Here is a 20,889-nt window from a genome sequence, read left to right on the forward strand (position 1 = left end):
ACAGAGACATAATGAGGGCACTGGTTCTTAGAAGTGGGAAGGGAGAGGAGATTCCAGGCAGCAGAAACTGCCTGAGCAAAGATGTGGAGGTGTCATACCTAGGAAACGCATACACAGCTGGTATATTTGGAGCACATAATACCTTAAAAAATGAGCAGAAAGGAGAGTAGCTGGGTGGATAGATTAGAGCTAGGTTAGGCAAGGCTTTGAATGCCAGGTGAGGTGAGGCATCTGCACATATTTCAGTAGGTAAGCAGTGGAAAACTCAAGAAGTTTCCAAGCAGGAAAGGGGTATGCAAGCCCCTCTCTCTTTCCCCACTGTCCTCCACCCTGATGGCTTCCCCGTCACCACTCCTGCCCAGGTCTAGACTTCTCCCAGCGACGGCGGGCATACAGCACCAACCAGATCACCAACCACAAGCCCTCTCCAAGGGCCCTCACGGCCAGCGACCCTACAACAGCTGCCAGGAAACACCCACTGAGGAAAACCAAGCTGCAGGACCTCACCAAGCAGACCAGCCTGGATGCCCCACGGTGGCAGATTGATTTGCAGGTACCCAAGTAGGGCATATTGGAGTTGGGGGTGGCCACGGATGGGGAAGAGCTCTGTCTCCTGCTTCAGCCATAAGGATGGAGCTTGACCACAATTTACAGTGAAGTGAGTCACTTCCTCCTTTTTCTGGATCTTCACTTGCCTGACCTCCAATGACAACTTCTTAATAATGATACCCATTGGTCAATGACATCACCCATTCTCTGCTCGTAGAACTTCCCAGTTGGCAAGGAGCACCCCCATCTACACTCTCATTTGATTTTACAGCAGCCCTTGGAAAGGAGGGAATGTGGGGGCCGGCCACCCCCACTCCGTACAGATGTGGAAATTGAGGGTCAGAGAGGTAAAGTGACTTACCCAGGGTCACACAGCCAGTCAGGAGATTGCAGCCAAGGACCTTCTTCCCGAAAAGCCCTTCCTTTCCCCTCTCTGTCACCTTCTGCACCTTCTGAAAATCCCAAGGCTGTGCATTCACCCAGGGCAGAGATCATCTCAGAGTCAGAAGCACAGCAGGACCAGTCATCCAGTGTCCGGCCAGACCAGGGTTTCTCAGCTCCCACACTATGGACACGGGAATTCTTTGCTGTGGAGGCTGTCCTGTGCACTGTGGAATGTTGGGCAGCCTCCCTGGCCTCTATCCACTGGATTCCAGGAACAATACCATCCCCAGTCAGGACAGCCAAAAATGTCTGCAGACACTGCCAAACGTCCCCAGGGGAGGGGGTCAAAATCACCAGGTTGAGAATCACTGTCCTAAACCAAATTGGTATTTGCTATTATCTGTATGCCTTACCCCATTTTCTTAAGAATGGGCTTTATGTAGCTTTGTCATTGTGAGTCTGTGGTTCCATAAAAGTAGCCTTTCGCTCTCCCATTCCCACCCATAACCCCCATCCCTCCCCACCTCCAAATACACATAAGCCCCCTATGCTCGCCAACGGCGGGGACACTGCCACCTTGCCCCTGAAGGCTCTTCTCTGTGCTTAGCCAGGAACCACCCGGTGCAGTTGGAAGATACTGACCTTGGAGTCAGGCAGACTCTGCTCCTCAAGCATGTTGCTTAACCTCTCTGAGCCCCCAATTTCTTCATCTATGACATGAGGATAATAGCTTGTCAGATGACTGAGCTAACAGTCATCAACAGATGTTTACTGGGAGCCAACTGTAGGTGGAGGACTCTTGCAGCATTGGCTGATAAAAGATGAAGTGCCTAGTGCAGCACCTGGCACACAGTAGGTGTCCTTTAAATGCAACTCTACTTGGTGAGAGCTCTGGGCAGCTTGGCAGCTCTCCTCCTCACTTCTGGCCCATCTTTGTTCATCTCTCCCCATTCCCTGCTTGGCTTCTTCCACAATCCATCTCCAATACACTTGTGTGAATGCATATGCATGCACACACACACACACATATACACTCCCTGCAGCCTATGGCTGGGTGAACGGGGCTGAATCTTAGACTAACTTGTTGCTATGGAAACTGTAGCAGCTTCTGTTTCTCAGTGTGCTGGTGATGGTGGGGCAGGGGTAGGGGGAATCCCAGTCTCTGCTGTGGTAGAGAGGTTAGGGATGCCCTGGGACCCAGCAGCCTTGGCTGGGTACCAGTTCCCACCGAGGCTGTCCTAAGAGGGAGCAGTCCCTTTCATCTCCCACACCCTTGTACCATCCCCAGGACCTCAGGCTCAGAGGAAACAGGAAGGATGAATCTAGCCCCTGCCCCAAGGAGACCCCATCTAATGGGGAGGCACAGTCCTCTTTCCAGTAAATATTTGATAGAGATGAAAAAGACCCCATGATTAACTGTTAGCCTAAATACTAAGAGGCACTTTTTCTCTCTGTTACACCTAATAAGTGCCTTTGTCCCCCCATCCCCTCCTCCTTCCAGGCAGACATATGTGTTCCCAAAGGCACAAAATTTATTTTTAACTAATTTAATATTCTTTAATTACAAAAGTAATACGTACTCAGGGTTTTCAATAAAAAAAACTCTCAACAGTTCATTTGAATATAAAGTAAAAATAAAAGTCCCCCTCCCCTGTGCCCTGACCCACTTGGTTTTGGGTGTTTCCTTCCAGAAATACTACACACACTAAAAAACACACATATGTGACACACGTATATGTTTTGAACAATCATATATACAAACTGCTCTCCAATTTACTTTTTAAATGTCTTTTTAATTCACTTTTTATATGCAGTAACATTATTCTTTTCAGTGAACAGCTCTATGAGTTTTGACAAATGCATGTAGTCATGTAACTCTCTCCACTATCAAAATATAGAAAGTTGCAATTTACTTTTTTGAAATAAACTTTATCTTGGACATCTTCCCGTACTGGTTTGGAAAAAATCCACCTCTTTCATTTCACTGTTGTATGGTGTTCCATTGCATGGATGTACCATAACGTATTTACCAACCCCTAGCGATGGACATTTAGACAGTTTCCAGATTTTCACTTTTACAAACGGTACCGCAATAAATACACAATATGGGCACACGGATATTTGCATCCTTGTGTATTACCACAGAATTAAATTCCTAAAAGTGGAATCGCTGGGTCAAAGGAGATTGTGCATCTTGTTGAGAGATAGCACGCTGCTAAATCATTCTTTTACAAGTGTGCTTCAGTGCACAGTCCCAGCAACAGTCCATGAGAAACTGTCTCCTTGTCGACAACTATGGTTGTCATCAAACATTTAAATATTTGCTAATCCAGAAGATTAAAAAAATCATAACTTATTTCAATTTAGAGCAATGCTCATGAGACTGAGCATTTTTTCATGGGCTTATAGAATCCTCTTCCTGTGAACTGCCTGCAGATGCCCTTAACCCATTATTCTATTGCGTTTATCTCCCTTCTCCTCCACCCCAGTGATTTATAAGAGCATTTTCTTGAAAATGATCTTTGTCATGCGTGTTGCAAATATATTTCCCAGTTTATTCCTTGCCTTTTGAAGTGTTTTGTACTAGCACTAAACAGATTAAATCCATAAAACAGAACAGAAAGTCCAGAAATAAAACCAAATATACATGACAGCTTTGTCAGGATAGAGGTAGAGAATTGATAAGCCATAGGGACTCAATGAATGACCTGTATTCAGTAAATGGTGATGACGCTTGTACTCTTCATAAAATCAAAGAAAAGGCTGTTTTCTATTTCCTTACATCAAAATAAATTTTTTTGTGAATCAAAGATTTAAACAAACAAAAATAGAATCACAAAAATTCTAGAACTTTTTTTAGTAGGAAAGACTTTTTAAGCATGACAAATGAGAAGACATAAGGGAAAAGGCTGATAATTATAACCACAAACACACACAGAGTTTTAAACTTTATGGCCAAAAACAAAAAAGGTGGGTTTAGAATATTATCCACGGTATGTGATTTTCCATGGTTTTCCTGGTTTGGACTTTATCCATGGTTTGGGATTATTTGTGTTGAGGTTTCTCATGGGTAGTGGAGAGCAGGTCATGTGTCCTTGGGTACTACAGGGGCAGTCCCCCAGGAGGAGCTGGGGTAGCCAGGGAAGGAGTTGTGGCTGGGAGTGGAGGGAAGGGGGCCAGCCACCAGGAGCTCAGCCTCCTCCCCTTCCTCTTGCATTCTTAGCCCTTGCTGAACAGTGGCCCGGACCTGAGCCAGGGCCCCAGACTCTGGGGTCCAGGGGCCTGCAGGCCCTCTCTGCTGCCCCAAGGCTGCCAGCCCTTTCTGCCCTCCGGCCAGGAGACCCAGGCTTGGAGCCCCATGAAAGAGCTGGATCTTGGGTCTGGCCTGAAGCCTGCTTCAGACAGCTGCAGCCCTGGGGAGCTGGGTAAGTGCCCACAGGGTCCAAGACCCGACTGGGGACAGGGAGGAATCCTAGGCTGTAGCCCAGCCTGGGAGGGGTCATCTGCTGTGGCCCATCCCTCCCAGAAGACCTCACCAATCCCTCTCTCCCAATCAACCTGGCCCTTGGGCTGCCTGTGAAGCTCCCAGATGTCCTCCCTGCGGAGTGACCCGCCACCCTACCTGGCCCCCTCAGGTACTGGCTTCCTGAGAGGTGGGTCTGCCCTACTCTTGGGGACAAGCCAGTGCCACCCCTGCTCTCCTAAGGAAAGAGTTGTGTGTTCCCTGGGGGCGGGAGGGGGGAGGGGGACTGTCCTTGCTTAGGGGTGCCTGCATCCTGGGGAGGGATGATGTCGCCTGGGAATGGACCCCCTGTCCTGCAGCTCAGATCACAGCCCGCTTGTCCCTCCACCCCCAGAGCTGTCCCATCACCCCTCCGCCTTCGAGACCGAGACGTCCTCGGACTGGGAGCCCCTAGCCGAGTCCGAGGAGCAGGCCAGTCCCCGCAGGCCCGCCACCCCAGGCCCCGTGCTGGGCAAGGCCGTGGTCAAGGGCCTGCGCGACAGCCAGCCTTTGCAGTGGGAGGTGAGCTTTGAGCTGGGGCCTCCCGGCCCCAAGAGGGGCGGCGCGCGCGAGCCCGACCTGTGGAGCGAGACCTTCCACCACCTGGCGGCCCGCGCCATCATCCGCGACTTCGAGCAGCTGGCGGAGCGCGAGGGAGAGATCGAGCAAGGTGAGGGCCGCGGGCCCGCCCCCTCCGCGCAGCCCCGCCCATGCCCCGCCCCTGCCTCTCCCCCAGGGACTGCCCTCCTCCCCTGGCTCCACCCCCTTCCTTCTCCCCACTGCCCTGCCACCTCCCAATGCTCCGCCTCCCCTCCCCATCGCTGCCCCCAGGTGCTTCCCTTGACCCCCACAGTCCCCCTACACACACACACACACACACACACACACACACACACACACACACACAGACACACACACACACAGCGGCCCAGGGCTCCACCCCCTGCTTGATCTGCCCCCTCCCAGCCCCACGCTCCTCCACACCTCCCACACCCACCCGGTGACCAGTCCTCTCCTCCCTCCTCTTCCTCTGCTACAGGTCCCTCACTCCTCCTCACTTCCCAGGGCATCTCCCTGCAGCGCCCCTGTAGGGCTCCCGAGACAGAACCGTGGGGATCGCCCTATTCCACCTGCCTTGCTCCTCTGGGACCACACCTATCTTCCCACAGAACCCCTAGATCTAATCGGTCCACCCAGTAATCAATCAAGGCCATTTATTGACTACGGATCAGCTGGGGGCCAGGCTCAGGGCTGAGCAGTGCAATGACCACCACCATCCCCGTCCTTACTTATGAGTGCTTGACACAGATTAGCAGGGAAGCCAGCCGACATTAATCAAATACACACAATTAATTGAGTGCATTTGTCCTAATGCTATTAAGAAGAAACACAGGGATCCAAGAAATTGTATAACAGGGATGGTGGGGAGGCTAATTTAGTTCAGGAATTGGGGCAAACTTTCAAGACAGTGATTCCTGGGATCTTGATGGAGCACACTTGGGGAACAGATAAATAGAGATATAAATAGAGAATATTTCTATTATTTGTAATAGTTTATGCTTTATATAACAATACTACATGGTTTATATTTTATATTATTTGTATTTTTGTATATGTTATTTTTTTTTTTCTTCCCATGAGCACTTTACCATACAGTTTACAGGACATTTGTCCATCCTTCATGCCAAGGAGACTGCTCACCTGCTCAGCAGGAAGAGCCTGGGCTTTGGGGACCATACTGAGTCCTGATCTCAGGTCCATTCCTAACTTGCTGTGTGACCCTATGCTCACCACTCTCCCTCTCCGGTTTGTCTCTGCAAGGTTGTCCCAATGGGCCAGACCAATGGTCCCCACATAGCCAGGAGACCTGTGAAATACTGCAGCAAGATTCTCATCAGAGAGCTGCAAAATGAAAATAGAAGATACTGATAACACAGAGATTTGGGGTTTTTTTTAATAACACTAAAGTTATTTAAGGAAAGTAACTGTCATTTTTTTATTAGATGTCTTACCTCTTTTACATTAAAATATCCTTATTTTATGAAGTGATGGTGGAGGTTTTAATAATCTTGAGGGTTTCTTTTAAATGACCTTAATGACAAGTTGGTAACTCCTTAATTTTAAGGGCTTATTTAATTCCAAAGATGGGACCATGGATCTAGCCCTCCTTTTAGCTCCCAGAGCTCCCACGTCAGGTCCACACAGTGACCCCCGCTTCTCCCCCTGCAGGGTCCAGCCGCCGCTACCAAGTGAACGCCGTGCACACCAGCAAGGCCTGCAACGTCATCAGCAAGTACACAGCCTTCGTGCCTGTAGACAGAAGCAAGAGCCGTTACCTGCCCACCGTCGTGGGATACCCCAACTCTGGTAAGGCAGGTGCACGGCCAGGGCTCTTCTGAGGGCCAAGCAACTCCCAGGTGGGCCAGAGGAGGGGGACTGGGATACAAAGGAGCCTAGACTGGTGGGGAGGGGTTCAGGGAAGGGCCTTGAAGCTAAAAGGCCCCCCAGCAGATGGTTTGGCCGCCAGGGGGTAGGGGGCACACAAACCCCCATCCCACTGCTCTGCAGAGGGCTGTGAAACCATCCCACTCCCCTTTTCCCACTAAATAAATATGACTTGATTGTATTTTTCCAATTGGTATGTGCTCACTGTAGAAAATTCTAAAATATAGAAAGATGTGGATGGACCTCGAGATTATCATATAAAGTGAAATAAGCCAGAGAAAGACAAATATCATATGATATCACTTATATGTAGAATCTAAAAAAAAAAAAAATACAAATGAACTTATTTACAAAACAGAAATAGACCCACAGACATAGAAAACAAACTTATGGTTACCAAAGGGGAAAGGGGGAGAGAGATAAATTAGGAGTTTGGGATCAACATATACACACATATATAAAACAGATAACCAAGAAGGACCTACTGTATAGCACAGGGAACTCTACTCAACATTTTGTAATAACCTATAAGGGAAAAGAATCTGAAAAAGAATATATATGTGTGTGTGTGTATATACATATATATATATATATATATATATATATATATATATATATATATATATATATATATATATATATATAATCTTAATCACTTTGCTGTATACCTGAAACTAACTCACTATTGTAACTCAACTATACTTCAATAAAAAAATAAATAAAAATTTAAATTTAAATTTAAATATAGAAAGACATAAAATAAACAAAAGTGACTGGGACTGACATTCATCCAGAAATGAGTGCTAATTAATCCCTTGGTGTGACCACCCTGCCAGACTTCTTTCTACAGATGTCTACATGTAGAGAAATCAAAAGACAGATCATTTTGCATAAATTGGATCATACCAATATGTGCTATATCTTACAAACTCTGGGTGTGGGAAATATCTTTCCGTCTTTCCATTTCAGTAGCAGCAGGTACCCCACTGCAGGGAGCGATCATCATCATAACAGCCAATTAGACAGTGTTCCAAAGCCCTTTATAGACATTTAATCATTTAATCCTCAAAACAGCTCTGCAAAGAAGGTACTGTTTCCCCCATTTTACAGGTGGGGAAGCAGAGGCAGAGGGGGTAAGTAACTTGCCCACGGTCACACAGCAGTGAAGGGCAGAGTCAGGCTTTGACTCCCAGTAGCCTGGTTTCAGAGTCTGTGCTCCCTCCTACTCCTCTCCACTGCCTCTTTTTTTTTTTTTTTAATGTTTTATTTATTTATTTATTTATTATTTTTGGCTGTATCGGGTCTTAGTTGCAGCACGCGGGCTCTTTGTTGTGGCGTGCAGGCTTCTCTCTAGTTGTGGTGCGCAGGCTCCAGAGCGCGTGGGCTCTGTAGTTTGCGGCAGGCGGGCTCTCTAGACGAGGCGCGTGGGCTCAGTAGTTGTGCCCCGCGGCATGTGGGATCTTAGTTCCCCAACCAGGAATCGAACCCACATCCCCTGCATTGGAAGGAGGATTCTTTACCACTGGACCACCAGGGAAGTCCCTCCACCGCCTCTTAAGGTTTATCAGAATGTAGCCCCCTATTATTAGACCTTTTGTTTATTCCCCTTTTGATTATTGTAAATTGTGCTGCAAAGAACATCTCTGTGCACCTGTCTGGTAATCTCCTCAGGGCTGACATTCAGAACTAAGATTGCATATCAAACAGTTGGCCCATTTTAAATTATTGTGATATATGTTATCAAACTGACCCTGCCCCCAAAGGTTATCATGAAGGAGGTTTTCTACCCTCACCACCACTGAAAATTGTTTATCTTTCTAAACCTACTAAACTGAGAGGGGAGGAAAGTATCTTCGGGGAATTTCTTTAGTTTCTTTGTTGAAAACTTTTCGTATGTTTATGGACTATATGTACTTTTTCTTTCCTGAATTATCAATACATTTTCTGTCCTTTGCAGCAGCTTTTTCTTTTTTCCTTTTAAAGCAGACCTCCTGAAAGAATTGTGTTTGGAAACAAAATATGCCTTTTCTGATTCCTCTGCCCTCCCCCCACCTTGCTTTTTAAAAATCTGGTACCAAAATATTCAACGACCCACTCCCTCCCTCCCTCTCTCTCTGCCTCAGTTCCTCTGATTACAGGCTCTGGTCAGCAGCCCAGGCTGTCACTCCACTGGGTCTTCTCACCCACTGGGCACTGTCACCCTGAATGGTGTCACCCCCTCCCACTCATCTCTGACCTTTTTTTTTTTCAGCTTCTGTAGCCACAGTCTGGGAGTTTTAAGGACCAGGCACATATCCTAACCCAAGTCCCACAGCCCCCTAAGATCTGATCAGCACTTCCCAAAGTGTGTTCCAGGAAACTAGAACCCTGGTTCCGTGTCTTGTTAATGGCCATTCAGCACAAAAATAGGAAATACCAGATTAGGAAAAAACATTTCTGAATGACTGGATTAAATAAAACTTAAAAGCTTTCTTTACTGCAGGACTTCTCAGAGCCTTTAAGGTGTTTGTTAGTATACATGAAGAGGCTCAGAGAATGCACTACAGTATGAAGCTTCTTCAAGACTTATTTTCCAATGGAACTCTTCATTTTTTAAGGGACAACTTCCAAACTAGTGTTCTCCGAAAATGGAGTTTCCCAAAACACACTGTTGGGTGCTGTAGCTTCATCTTCATACCCTGATGGTGATGCTCTGGGACTCAGGGCCCTGCCCTGTGGGAGAGGAAACTGGGACCTCGGTTTCTGAGACAGCAAACTGAGAGAGAAGGGAAATGGGGTGTTTCTGAGAAAACCAGCCTTTTAACTAACTAGAAAACATTGGTGCTTTCTGAACATTATCTCAGCAATAGAATTTACCTGGCAAGGTAAGTATTATTCTCCCCATTTTCCAGGTAAAGAAACTGAGGCTCAGAGTGGTCAGTACCCCATCCAGCTAGTCAGAGATGGGGCTGGGGTTCAAACCCAGGTCATTCTGCCTCCAGAGCTCATGGTCTTACCTTCTGCAATGCCTCCCTGCCTTGAGATAATTGACAGAGTGAAGCCAGAATCATTCCTGCCAGCCTTGGGGAAGAGGCAAAAGACTGGCACAGTTGTACCCATCTGACCCCTTCTCCTTGTCCTCATGAAGGTGCTGTGTTGCGGATGGTCAGCTCTCGGGTGCTGACCAGGCAGTCAAGGGGCACTTCTGCTGGTTTCGGGCGGTCCCAGACGATGCTTGGGGAAGACTCGGCTGCGGGAGATGGCAAATTTCACAACCTAAGTAAGAGCTGCCTCCGGTGTGCTCTGAAGCCTGCGCCCCTGAGCCACTGCACCCTCATCTCCAAGGCCCTGAAGGACTCTCTCTGAGTCTTCACTCTGGGCCTTATGGGGCGAGAGCAAGGCCAGGCTTCCTGGATTCTCTGAGGCCTGAGATGGGCAGGGGGGCTCAGCATGGCCCAGGCATACGTCGTTTACACAGCTTTGCTGAGAGAGCCACCAGGAGCCAGAGAGCAGCCTGGCCTCCCTGCCCACGTGCCCACACCATCCCCCACCTCTCCCTTTTCAAGTTCCACCAACCCCAGTGGCTGTTTCCCGCCTCCAACCTCTGAGTCCTCCCAGGCACTGAATGCCAGGAAACCTAATAAAGGAAAAAGCAAAGAGGCGGTTCCATCCCACCTTCTGCTTCTTCCAGGATTCCCAAAAGCATCCTTTCCACCTTCACCTGATTTCATTGTGCCTGCAGCTTGGGTCCTTGAAGAGCCATGATTACCATTTGGTGACCTTGCACTAATTCACAGGATTGCCTTAATCCTCTGTGTCCTGGATGTCTGCGTGTCTTTTTGTCCCACTAAAGACAGCCTAACTGCTGCACTAGTCCTAACCCCTTCCTACGTGCCCTCACGTGTACAATGAGCATCTCCTGCCTTCTTCTGTGCATGGGAAGGACATCAGAGGTCCCACCTGGCCACTAGCCCCGACCCCCACATCATAACAATGTTTTACCTGAGGGACTAGAAAGTGCTCACAGACTTTGATGGGTTAAAAAAGGAACAGTTTGTAAGGAGGTGAAAATCCCGAGGAGGGTCTCTTCAGAATTAAGGAGTTCTGCCAACTCCTTGGTCCCTCAGAGCCTCCAAAACCAAGGGGAACCTGCTCTACCCCTGAGCCAAGCTGTGTTCCCAGGCTAGAGGAAACTTCTGGTCTACCCTTTCCTTTCTCTGTAGCTCAGCTATTGGTGGCCCATGGCTTCCATCAAAATCACAAATCCCTTCTTTTGAATTGTCCTCTGATTCACACCCAGTGTGTAGGACTTCTAAACTCTTAGTCTATCCCAAGCCCTTTCCCCCCACAAGGATGACAATGGCTAACACTCACTGAGGGTTTTCTATGTGCTGGGCACTGCTTTAATTATCCATGACTCCTCACACCCATCTGAGAGTGTTTCTTTTATTTTCCACATTAAGAGATGAGGAAACCGAGGCTCAGAGAGATTAATTGACTTACACAAGGTCACACCGCAGATGCACAATAGAACCGAGATTTGAACAAGCCGTGTCTGGCTCCAGAGTCCATGAGGTTAATTAACCACCATGCTCTCTGCCTGCTGGTTGCCTCATTCATTCAGTCACTGGTTCACTCTTGTGCTGCCCCCTGAGCATCCAGTGATAATCAGAGCTTCTTGCCCTCACAAAGCTACTAACGGTCTCATAAGGGAGACAGAGGCTTTGCAGAACAAATCTGCGCGTGAAGCTTTTTCCATAGTTTGGATCATTCCTACATAGTATATATGCCCGTCACTCTCCAGCCATTGAAATATTATAATAGTCATAAGAATAATCATCCTGATTATATATTTTGAACAAACTATGTGCAAGTATTATCCCCATTTTACAGATGGGGAAACTGAGGCTCAGAGCCCTCTGACATGTCAGTGCATGTTCTGATGCCTCCTGGAGAGCTGGCCTGAACCCACCTTTCCCCCCACTTCCAAACACCACGCTCAGGCCTCTGACCTGCTCCTGCTTCCCTGCTGGGTCTGCAGCTCACGGCTTTATTGAGCACTTATCATGGACCAGGCACTAAGCACTATCTGTGTATTATCTCATTTAATCTTTACAACAACACAGATCAATACTATTATCCCCGATTTGCAATTGAAACTTATAAAGCAAGTAACTTTCCCTGGGGTCACACAGCTAATCATTGGGAGAGTTGGGATTTGAACCCAGGCATGTCCGACCCTTACAGTGGAGATGTAGGCCCATCCAGGCAGGGATGGGAACCCTGACCTTGCTCTCCCAGCCCCTCCCCAGGTACTGTGAATTCAGACCAGCACTCTCCTTGGGAGGATGGGAGGTAAGGGGGAGGGCTGGGGAAGCTCAGGCCTCACTGGCTTCCTCTATTGTAGATGTGGAGGAAAGCCCCACTGCGCCCTTCAGTGAGAACACATCCCTGGGCCGCGAGAAGTACGCTACTCCTGAAGGTGAGTGGGCAGTCTGCCAGCTCTCCCTTTAATTAAAATAGTGATAGATCTTTGGGCCAAGAGAGTGTCTTAACCCAACAAAGTCCTTGTTGGTTCTTTTATTCCTCAAAACGGTTCCATGTACGATAAATAGGAGTATCCACACTTTAAAGGAAGAAAACTGAGACTCAGAGAGGTGAAGTGACTTGCTCAAGGTCACACAGCAAGTTGGTGACAGAGCTAGGCCAGGAATCAGGCATCCCAATTCCCAGCTGAGGGACCATTCTACCACCTCACTCTGCCGAGAATCTTCAAGCAATGTGCCCATTGAGGAAACTCAGTGTCCCTACTTGGGGCTGAAGGGGGTTGATGTGAAGTTGTCACTGTCCCCACAGGTAACCTTCCAGAAGATGCCAGGGGCCACCAGCCAAGGGAACTTGGAGGCCTGCTTCTTTACACACGGACCCACATATTTCTCCCCTCCCCATACCAACTGGGTCAGAAACAGCCCTGCAGCCCAATCATTAGCTCAGATCCCTAGGGGTGTAGGCAAGCCCCTGCCCCTCTCTGGGCCTCTGTTTCCCCATCTGGGTAGTGAACAGCTGGACAGGGTCGTCTGTCAAGCCCTAACTGTCATTCTGTGGCTCTCCAGGTCCCCTGCGCAGTCTGGCCACCAACACCCTTTCTTCCTTGAAGGCCTCAGAGACTCTCTTTGGATCCAGGTACATGGGATTTCCACTGGGGTTTCACTCTACCGCCACCCATTTTCCGAGGACTGTCCCTAGCTTGGAAGGCCAAAGGCAGGCCCAGGCTGACATTTACACAAAAATGAACAATCTGAAGGATGCCAAGAAGGACCCCTGCCCAGAGATAGCACTGTCTTCAGGTATCACACTGCTGAAACCACCTCCGCCCCAAGTTCACTTCCCACGGGTTCACGGTGTCTTTGCAAATGCAAGTCCCCCTGAGAGGGTTAGCATGAGACTCTCTGACCACTGGGCTGAACAAGAACATGCTATCAAAAGAGGGTCCTAAAAAGAACACTACCTCGCCCCTCGCCCGGGCAGCTGCTAACTGACTGAGTGCCTCCGGGGAAATGCACTGTCAAATGAGGAGGTCATCTGTCAGATCCCTTTCCAGCCCTGGCTTTCAGAAGCTGTTGAGTGGGCTCTGGGGGGGGTGGGATGACCAGGGACACCACTGGGGCAGCGGTGGTCACTCTTCCCCGGCTCCACCCACACAGGCTGAATCTCAACAAGTCCAGGCTGCTGACGCGAGCGGCCAAGGGCTTCCTGGGCAAGCCACTGACCAAGGCTCCAGAGTCAGCCCCAGGGAGCCAGAGCTTGGACTACGTCCCGCTGGTGAGTGCCCCAGACCCCAGACCTCAGGCCCACACTCAGCAGAGGGGCTGCCCCCTGCTTCCCCTCCACCAAGGGAAGAAGACCTAGACCTTCCCGCCCACGTAGCAGCCAGGCAGAGGGAGTTTGCCTGAGTCCTCCATCTGGGGATTAGGAGTGTTGCTAAAAGCCAGCGCCGGCACCATGAAAATTCTTTGCAATCTGCCACCTTCGCTTTAAAAATTCATGGGAATCTTGCCCTCTACTCCACCACCTCTGTGTGCCTGTTTTTCAATACATAAAAATAAGCCTTGAAACGACTCACATGCAAGTAAAATGAACACCCCAGGGACATGCAACGTGTTTAGCAAGTGGCTCTGCAGATGTCCCAGCATGCGGGGCAGGGAGAGAAACCCAGGTCGGGAGTGGGTGTCTGTGAATTGAGGAGCAAAGGAGCCTGGTCCTGCCACACCTTGGGCTCAGCAAGGTTGGGGATCAAGAGGTGCCGAAAGGAGGGACACGGTTTGAGCTTCACTGCCCCGCGGCAGCCCCTGCACACCCAAGTGCTTAGTGTCACTTGGAGTTTCCAAATATCCCGGGCAATAGAGCAGGAGGCATGTATTCACTCAGCAAGGATTTGTTGAGCCAGGCACAGCGCTAGCCCCTGGGAGACAACCTTGAACTAGGTGAAGATGGTCCCTGCGCTCACGGCACTGCCAAGGAAACCGGGCAATTCTGATCGTTAGGTGCTATGATGGGAGAAGTTGGGTTTGGTGGGGGAGAATGGGGAGGGAGGGAGAAACCTACTCCAGGCTTGAGGTCAGGGAGGAATGATGCATGACTTCTGGAAGAATGTAATGGTTAAGCCGATAGTTTACATGCTGAAGTTACATGGTTAAGCCGACAGTTTACACATGAAAGAGCGAGCTTAGGCGCTGGAGAATGAGGTGGAGGGGAAAAAGTCAAGGACAAACCAGCGCTTTGGAAATCATAGCTTGGATTTATTCTAGGAGAAAACTGGAACTGAGCTGTTGACCTCCAAAAGGTGACAAGGCCTCTGCCTTACAAAGACCCCTCCGGAGGCAGGAAAGATGGAGTGAAGGTGGGGGGACAGGGGAGGGAAGTAGAGGCAGAGAAAACATGAAGTGGCAGATGGTGGACTGCAGAGCTGTTCAGAAAGTGGGACCCGTTGGGACTTGGTAACTGATTGACATGGAGGGAGGAAGAGGGTGGTTAGCTGCCCAGAGTCTGTTGGATGGCAGTGGATGGTCCCAGTGGCCGAGCTGGGCCCATCCGCCCAGGACAAGAGGCGGGTCTGGAGTGAGGATGTTGAGCTGGGCTTGGAAAGTCATCAGCTTGAAGTACCAGTGGGATAAAGCATGGCGACGCTCGGCTGGGCTGGGTATCCCGCAAATCCCCCGGGTAGGTGGGGCGAGCTGGCTGGGGGAGGTGAACGAGTGGGCTCTGTGCACCCACACTTGGGCACAGCCTGGGGCTCCATGGGCTAAAAAGTTTGAGGCCCACTGAGGGGCTCCCACACACACAGGTGTCTCTGCAGCTGGCCTCCGGAGCCTTCCTGCTCAGCCAAGCTTTCTGCGAGGCCATCCACATCCCCATGGAGAAGCTCAAGTGGACCTCACCCTTCACCTGCCACCGAGTGTCCCTCACCGCCCGCCAGCCCCCGAGTCCCCAGATGTGCACCAGCCCCTCACCTCGGCACCCCGCCTGTGACAGCTTCTCCCCGGAGCCTCGGGCCGAGGGCAAGCCGGGCTGGGAGCCCAGGGCTGCGGTAGAGCACACGGGGAAGCTGTGGGCCACAGTGGTGGCGCTGGCGTGGCTGGAGCACAGCTCCGCCTCCTACTTCGTTGAGTGGGAGCTGGTGGCCGCCAAGGCCAGCTCGTGGCTGGAGCAGCAGGAGGTGCCCGAGGGCCGCACGCAGGGCGCGCTCAAGGCTGCCGCCCGCCAGCTCTTCGTGCTGCTGCGGCACTGGGATGAGAACCTGGAGTTCAACATGCTCTGCTATAACCCGAATTATGTGTAGTGGGGGAGGAGGGGAGTGGGGGCAGGGGGGGAGAGGGAGGAGACCACGTGGGCCTGGTAGGGGGACTCTTGAAACTGTAGCCAATATACTGGTTGCTAGAAAGAGCCCTGGATTGGCAATCAGGAGGCCTGAGTTCAATGCCAACTTTGCTACCACCTAACTGTGCAACTTTAGGCCAGTCCCTCCCTCCCTCCCTTCTGGGCCTCAGGTTCGCCACCTGTAAAATAAGTGGGTGAGGTGAGGGAGTTGGACTAGAACCCCAGAACATTCAAAGGTTCCTTTCTGCCTGCACATCCGGAGAGCCGTGGAATTTACTGCCACTGGGGGGTGGGGAGAGAGCGTATACAGTTTAAGCCTGAGTTCTCTCTGGAGGAGAATCACACGGGCAATGCCCCCCTCAAATAAAGGGTGGATGAGCGGACCCAAAGCCTGAAAGTAACCAGACCTGCAAGCTTGCATCCAGGCAGAGGGAGACCACCTCTGCCAGCTGCGCTGTGGGATGAGCATTTGTCTCCATGGTGACAGTCCAGGACCCTAAATCCCACTTACAAACTGCCTGGAGAACCATCCTTCCCAGCACTTTAAAAGAGTCACCCAGGGAACTTTTATTTTGGCTTGGAAGCCCTTCATATATTTTAGTGTTGGTTTGCAGACTATTTGTGACTTCCTATGTAAAAAGAGGAGATGGGCAGGATAAGGGGAGGCGCCCTGCAAGCCAAGGTGTTAGCATTAAGCCGCAGTCTGTGCAAAACTAGTCCCAAAAGAAAAGCCGTGGTCACAGAAGTCAGTGGAGAAACCCGAGGACACCTGAAGTAATTTTACACACTTTCAGGGATTGCGTAATGCAAGCTCTATCCCCTTGTGTTGAGGGGCTAGAGAGCCACCCTGTGTCAGCTGCATTCTGGGATAGTGGGGGCCCTCCCTTGCCACAGCACACTGTGAGACAGAGGGGCTTTTTTTGCAACAGAGAACCTTGCTTGGCTGCAGTGCATTTGGGGATGGCAGCTTCCACTGGGAGCCGTGATTTATTCAATGAAATGAAAGACTCTTGAAGCTTCAAAGCAGAGAGCCTCTGGGGACGTCCCTCTCTCAGGCCCACCATGTGTACCATGTGGGGACAGGTGTGTCCCAGCCTCAGATTCCCTCGTGGCTGGGGCCCCATCGCCTCAGTCCTGCAGACTCCCTTGGAGGTGGATCTGGACCTCACCAAGGAAGCCCATCAGCTTGGGACTCCACACTGAATCCATGCCCTTGCCCAGCCCCCTCTCCAGGGCCTTAACCTTTCCTAACCAAGGAAAGGATTCCCTTCTGGCCCCAGGGCCCTGGCGAGAAGCACCCTCCCCCCATATGTCCCCCTTCAGGGATATGTGGAGGACCCCGTGGATCAAACACCTTCATGAAGCCTCATGAAGACTCAAGAAATGTCCAGTCTTCAGCAGGGGGTGAGAGAGAGGGGTGTTTCAGCAGGACACCCATCACGTATGGAGAAAAGGCAGCCCCACCAGGATGCAGTACCCTGCCCAGCACGCCACCCACCCCCAACGCACAGCCCTGCCCAACCCTCCTGCTGTGCTGCAAAATCTCCAACGAGGGGATTTCACCTCCCCAGCCCTTCTGAGGTTCTCCCCAAAAAGCCGGTGACCCATCCCGCATGGAGGGGAAGGGGCTGGAGACTTCAGATCAAGTCCCACCTGCTGCTTGGCTGACTGTTCTGCTTCAGATGCACCCCCACCCCCACCCCGGGGAGGAACCCAGCCGGGCAGTCGCGCACACAGAGGGATGAGGGCTCGAGGCTCTGGCTCCAGACCTTGTCATCTCCCTGCATGCGTCCTCCCCCACAAAATAACACTTGTGCAGCTATGCAGCCAGCAGCCCCAGCTTCAGGGGAAGGAGGAAGGGGCGTGGCATCGCCTTCTTGGCCCCCAGGAATGGAAATATTGTCAAGCTGAGAGCTGAAATGCCTGGCACTAGTTTGGGCAAGTGGTTATCCCTCTCTGGGTGCCCTGGAGCCAGGGTTGGGTGGGGGGGGGGTTTCCCCCTGCTTTGATATTCCCAGATTCTCTGCCTCTGAGGTGTTTCCCTCTTAGTGACCATGGACTTGCTTGATTGTCTGTGTGACCTTGAACAAGTCCCATGTGCTTTCTGGGCCTCTTTCCCCCTTAAGGTGACCAGGTGGGACAGGGCTGGCCAGCCTCTTGCTTAACCTGCTTCTGGGTCTCCAAGCTCAGTGTGGACAATGACCGGGGCTCAGGTGGCCCAGTACCTGCCCAGTGTAAAACCAGTGCTGCAAGACCCCTGGAAGGAGGAACTGAGAAGCCCGGCAGAGCGATGGGCACACCACCCCCTTCTCCAGGGAACTGACTCAGACCCTGCCCCAGTAACAGTTGCTGGAGCCCTGGACGACCCTGATGCACAAGCAGGTTGCTGATTTGTGCACTCCCTGATTCCCCTGCTCAGCACCCAAAGGTGCAGAGGAACAAATGCGCCTTGATTTCAGATAATCCAAGGGCTTTGGGGGACATCTGGATAAGAGACATTGTTTAAAAAACTCCAGTGGTATTGAGAGGACATGGGTCTCAGGAATCTGTCCCCAGGGTTGCCAAGCAGAGGACCAAAGGGACTTGCTTTAAGGAAGAGAGAAGAACCTTAGGTATTTAGCACATGCATTGAAGCTAAAGTGGTTCCAACGGTTCTTGAGTAGGTGAACCGATGCCCCAGCAATCGGGATTGATTTGGATTAATCTGGATTCTTTGTTAACCTAGCCCTTGCTTTCTAGGTCATGCAGAAGGATGTTTATGCCCTGCCTGGCTGAAGAATCAGGAGGGTACAAATGTTTAATGGCATTGTCCAGAAAAGCCCAGCCTTTAGTGGAAAGAACGTGGAGCTAAAAGCTGGGGAATTTAAATGTTGGTCTAAACTCCACCAATAGTGTGCTGTGTGACTTCTGGCAAGTTGCTTGCTTTCTCTGGGCCCCTTTTCATATTTTGTAGAAGGATGAGGTAACACTAGATCAGCATTTCCAGCACTATTTCTTGGTTGATATGTGAATTAGCAATTCATGAGAAACTGTCTGGCGGGCAAATATGTTGGGAAAACACTAGGAAAACAGATTTCTTGAAGTCAGGACAACTCAGTCCCATGAATATGTAAACATGCATTGTCAGTCTCCATCGGGTGATTCAGGTGTCTCTCCCCGGGTTATTCAGTAGGGAAAATGCTGGTCTAGATCCCCCTTTGGGTTTTTCAGGCACTGACATTCAAAACTCCTTTATTGAGAGCCTACTGTATGCCAGGCACACTGGGGCGGCGTAGTGAACATATTAGGTGGTGTTCCTGTGCTTTTTGGAGCTTGGTGAGAAGCATTTGAGGGATGTCTGCTCCATGAACCGTTTCCTCACTTCCTGGCCATCCAGGTGGGTGTGTCTTGACTGGCCACACCCCCACCCTGTGGTTCTGCCCTCTGCGGGTGTGGCCTCAGGCACCACTGGCACTGAAGACCGCCCTAAGCTTTCTGACGCTCAGTGGTGTGTGAATAAAACTGACCACTGCAGCCAGGGGGGAGGTAGCTGTGGGCCTCCTTGTCCAGTGAAGCGGGGCGGGGGCGGGGGGAGTTCCTGCCTCAAGGGTCCAACCTGCGGCTACACCCAGAGGCAAAGCCCTCTCTCTCAGACCCCTCGGCTGAGGAGACCAACTCCAGATCCCAGGAAAACTGGACCCCACACGTAGGCAGACTTACACTGGACGTGGAAATAAGCAGCATAAGTTTCCAGCCAGCACTGTTGTTTTCTCAATCTGTCCCTTGCCTGTGGACCAAACCAATGGCATCTACTGTCCTCCACTGCTCGGGCTGATGAATGGAGTGGCTGGTCCCAAGACTAGCTGCTGGTGGGTTTTCACCTGCTCCTCAGACATTTGAGAAGGCAAGGGTTCCTCTTCTTCCCTTCCAGCTGTTCCCGTGGAACAGCTGTCAGAAAAGACTCCTCAAGTTTCCTTTAAATACTGACTGGTCCCTGTTGGTCCCTACCCTTATTTGGAGGAGTCTCCTGAGATCTGTGTGCAGCCTACCCCGAGGGACTTGTCACCTCCTTCACCTGCCTGGCTGGAACCTGTGTGACACGGCAGCACCTGCCGTGGCAGGGTCCAAATGCTGCCTCTCACTACTTTCATGTTGGATTATAGGTGGTGCCCAGACACAAATGCATTCTGCATCCTTAGTGCCCTGGGAAGGGGAAGAGAAGGGCTCTGCTACCCCCAGGAAATAGGTTGTGTGTTCACTGTCATGGCATTTGGAAGATCTTTTATTCCCCACCCATCTGGCAAGGACTAGAGAAAACAACAAAAATGGGCACATTCCTCAGCTGTAGCACGCTCTGCAGTGCCAGTGTAAAAATAAACAGGGCAGGGGCGCGTGTAGCATTTTGCAGCTGGATCCGCGGATCTCTGATCCGCAGAGATCCGTCCCAAGGTCAGGAGCTTGGCGGCATCTCCTGGCCAGGCCTCCAGTCCCCACTGTGGAGCTCCCTGACCCACGTGTTCACCCGGCCCCCAGCCTCTCAACAGCACTGCCTCCCAGGTAACCTGACAAAGTGGGATTTCTCCTGTTCATGCTGCAAATCTCCTTGGCTCAGAGCCAGCGGCCTTGAGCTTACAGCCGCTTTCCAAGGCAAAGCGCCTCGTCTCACTGTGGCCGAACGTGGGCACACCCGCGGCATAGTTTCACTATTTGCCCAGATGGCTTTGGCTCAAGTGGCATGGCCGGTGCTTGCTCCCCTCAGAGCCTCAAGTGCCTACAACGTGCTACCCCATCCCCTTGCCTGCTCACCTGTAATGTCCCCGTGGTGCCTGTGACACTTCTTGTTCTTGGAATACACATCACCTTTCTGCCTGGTAGCCAGTTATGTAGACACTGTGGAATCCTGGACACCAGCGTCTAATGTTCACCAGTAATTAGCAAAGCATACCCTGGGGCTGTATGCGTGTGCCTGTTCTCAAAGGAATGGCTTCTTTGTAAATGGTGGCTACCGTTCTCTTACAGGCTTTTAGCTCATAAAAACTGTTAAACCTGATGATATGACGAAATTATACTTGTGTCTGCTCTTTTGTTCTCGAAGCCAGTGCTTGCCTCTCAAAATAGTGGCTCAGTGATCCTCTTGCCTCACTTAGTATGATTACATCTGTCTTACGTTTGTC

General features: G+C 50.7%; 1 protein-coding gene across 1 annotated transcript in view; it reads left to right on the forward strand.

The window, feature by feature from the left end:
• VWA5B1 (von Willebrand factor A domain containing 5B1) overlaps positions 1 to 15,698 on the forward strand; it is a 39,888-nt gene extending 24,190 nt beyond the window's left edge. The window contains exons 13-21 of the mRNA XM_068537753.1: positions 363 to 553; positions 4,157 to 4,358; positions 4,791 to 5,105; positions 6,665 to 6,802; positions 10,008 to 10,121; positions 12,267 to 12,341; positions 12,973 to 13,042; positions 13,564 to 13,681; positions 15,204 to 15,698. Coding sequence (XP_068393854.1) covers positions 363 to 553; positions 4,157 to 4,358; positions 4,791 to 5,105; positions 6,665 to 6,802; positions 10,008 to 10,121; positions 12,267 to 12,341; positions 12,973 to 13,042; positions 13,564 to 13,681; positions 15,204 to 15,698 — 1,718 coding nt within the window. The remainder of the gene's footprint in view (positions 1 to 362; positions 554 to 4,156; positions 4,359 to 4,790; positions 5,106 to 6,664; positions 6,803 to 10,007; positions 10,122 to 12,266; positions 12,342 to 12,972; positions 13,043 to 13,563; positions 13,682 to 15,203) is intronic.
• Positions 15,699 to 20,889: the final 5,191 nt, after the last annotated feature.

The sequence above is a fragment of the Eschrichtius robustus genome, chromosome 3 (assembly GCF_028021215.1).
Source record: "Eschrichtius robustus isolate mEscRob2 chromosome 3, mEscRob2.pri, whole genome shotgun sequence".
NCBI classification, from domain to species: domain Eukaryota; kingdom Metazoa; phylum Chordata; class Mammalia; order Artiodactyla; family Eschrichtiidae; genus Eschrichtius; species Eschrichtius robustus.